Source organism: Diceros bicornis, chromosome 5 (genome assembly GCF_020826845.1).
Source record: "Diceros bicornis minor isolate mBicDic1 chromosome 5, mDicBic1.mat.cur, whole genome shotgun sequence".
NCBI lineage: Eukaryota > Metazoa > Chordata > Mammalia > Perissodactyla > Rhinocerotidae > Diceros > Diceros bicornis.
This window is the reverse complement of record NC_080744.1, coordinates 29620631-29622859: the sequence shown is the minus strand read 5'-3', so window position 1 is coordinate 29622859 and position 2229 is coordinate 29620631. Positions and strand designations below refer to the sequence as shown.

At 35.5% G+C, this 2229-nt stretch overlaps 1 protein-coding gene across 1 annotated transcript; it reads right to left on the bottom strand.

Annotated features, from left to right (window-relative positions):
- Nucleotides 1-670: 670 nt before the first annotated feature.
- Nucleotides 671-1808, bottom strand: LOC131405874 (olfactory receptor 4K2-like). The gene has a single exon (XM_058541113.1). It carries the CDS (start codon nt 1806-1808, stop codon nt 849-851), a length of 960 nt encoding a protein of 319 aa, XP_058397096.1. The 3' UTR covers nt 671-848.
- Nucleotides 1809-2229: the final 421 nt, after the last annotated feature.

The window sequence follows — 2229 nt, the reverse complement described above, 5'->3', positions numbered from 1 at the left end:
ATTTTGGAGTATTTTATTTTGGAAGTGAAAAACTTGTCATGAATTTAATGGTTAATAATTTTCCAAATGTTTAGTCTTGGTATTAAATGAATTCTTCATATCTCCGGTATTCAGCCAGGTTTTGAAAGCCAATCAGATTTGAGTAGTTTACTTTCTATGGTTTAAACTTTAAAAACTGCCATTTGATTAATTATTTTCTGTATCAATTATCAGGTGTTATAGTGATCTGTACACCTATTAAGAAAACATACTGTTAAATTCTAAACTGTTCTATTTTGTTCAAAGTTGACTCAGAACTCAAAAAATTGGACCCATTGATTCAAGATTGCTCATCATTATTCAAAAGAATCTCTTCACAATATCAATTTGAAAATATTTCTAATGCTATGAAAAAAAAAAAAACCTGTCATGCCGAACACTCTTAATTAAAGTTCTACAATTGGACACCATCAGAATACCACAGGGCTGTACAGCTGAGTGAGAATGTTCTGGGTAAGAAGACAAGAGTACACTATTTTATATCAGGCTTCTCTAAACAGTCTTAATCTGAGGTGTGTTTATAGGATTCAGGGGTCTATGAAGCCTTGAATTTATGTTCATGACTTTGATATGTGCATTTTTGTATGAAAATAACCTATAGACTTCAAAAGATTTTCAAATGGATCCATAATCTTAAAGGTTTGCAAACACTGCACTAATTTTTTGGCAAGATGTTTCACATCACTCAACCCTGGCTTCCTTGTTCCTGAATTTAGACCAAATTACTTGAAAGACAGATTCTAAGTTTAATTTTCTACTGCTCTAAGAACAAAACTGATGATATTAAATTTCAGACAAGAGATCTCTGTTCATTGCATTGGATATCTTGGAGCAGTTTTCCCAAGATTTAAATATTGGTTACTTAGTTTCTTCTTCAAAGCTGTCTTCACTTCCTGGTTTTGCAAAGTATAGATAAGTGGATTCAGAAAGGGGGTGAAGATGGTGTAGAAAACAGAGAGAACTTTGTCCACCAGGAAGTTTGTGAAAGGCCACACATAGATGAAGATGCAAGGTCCAAAGAACATTAACACAACTATAAAATGTGCAGTGCAGGTAGAAAAAGCCTTAGATGATCCTGGGGAGGAGAGATCCTTGAAAGTGACAAGAACAATTATATAGGAAGTGAGCAAAAGCAGAAAACTTATAAGAGCAATCACACCACTGGTTGAGATCATGAAGATTCCAAGAACATATATATCTACACAAGCCAGCTGGATGACTAAAGGAAGGTCACAGAAGAAACTGTCTACAACATTTGGACCACAGAAGGGTAAATAGAGGGTAAAAGCTAACTGGCTCATTGTGTGCAGGAAGCCCACTGTCCAAGATGTTATCACAAGCCCTACACACACTCTTTGGCTCATAATTATTGAATAATGGAGAGGTTTGCATATGGCAATGTACCTGTCAAAAGACATGGAGATCAGCAGCATAATCTCAGTCCCAGTGAAGAGATGCAAAAAGAAAATCTGAGAAATGCAGCCTTCAAAGGAGATGGTCTTGTGCTGAGCAAAGAAGCCCATGATCATTTTTGGAGTGGCAAAGGAGGACAGGCACATGTCAATCAGAGAGAGATTGCTGAGCAGGAAGTACACGGGGGAGTGAAGGTGTGGGGTGGACAGGACCATGAACAAAATCAGGCAGTTGCCCAACATGGTCATTAAATAGAAAATGGAAAACATTACAAAGAAGAAAATCTGGAGCTCAGGAGAATCAATAAGTCCAAGTAACATGAATTCAGACACTCTGGAATGGTTGAACCCTTCCATTGATCCACAGACTCTGCTCTATAATGACAAAATAGAACAAAATGACAGAGCTAGAAAATGTGATACTTCTACAATTTTATACGAACCAGTTATGATATCAGTTAATAATCCACTAGAACACTGATAACCTAAAATCCAACTAATAACTATTTCTCAGTAAAGATTTTTCTTTTTGGAACACTTAACAATTGCTATCACATATCACTTCAAATGGACAATTTCTTGGTTTTGACCAGCATCAGTACATGTTGGGTTATATTCATCACTTACCCACACAATAATATTTCTGTTCTGAATGCTAAGGAGTTAGATAATTCATATTTATAGAGGAAGATTACACTAAGTTAGTGTGCTCTACTTAATAAGTCAGGTAACTAAAAATTTAAATGAGAGTTGAAAACTCAAAGATTTCTGTTAAACC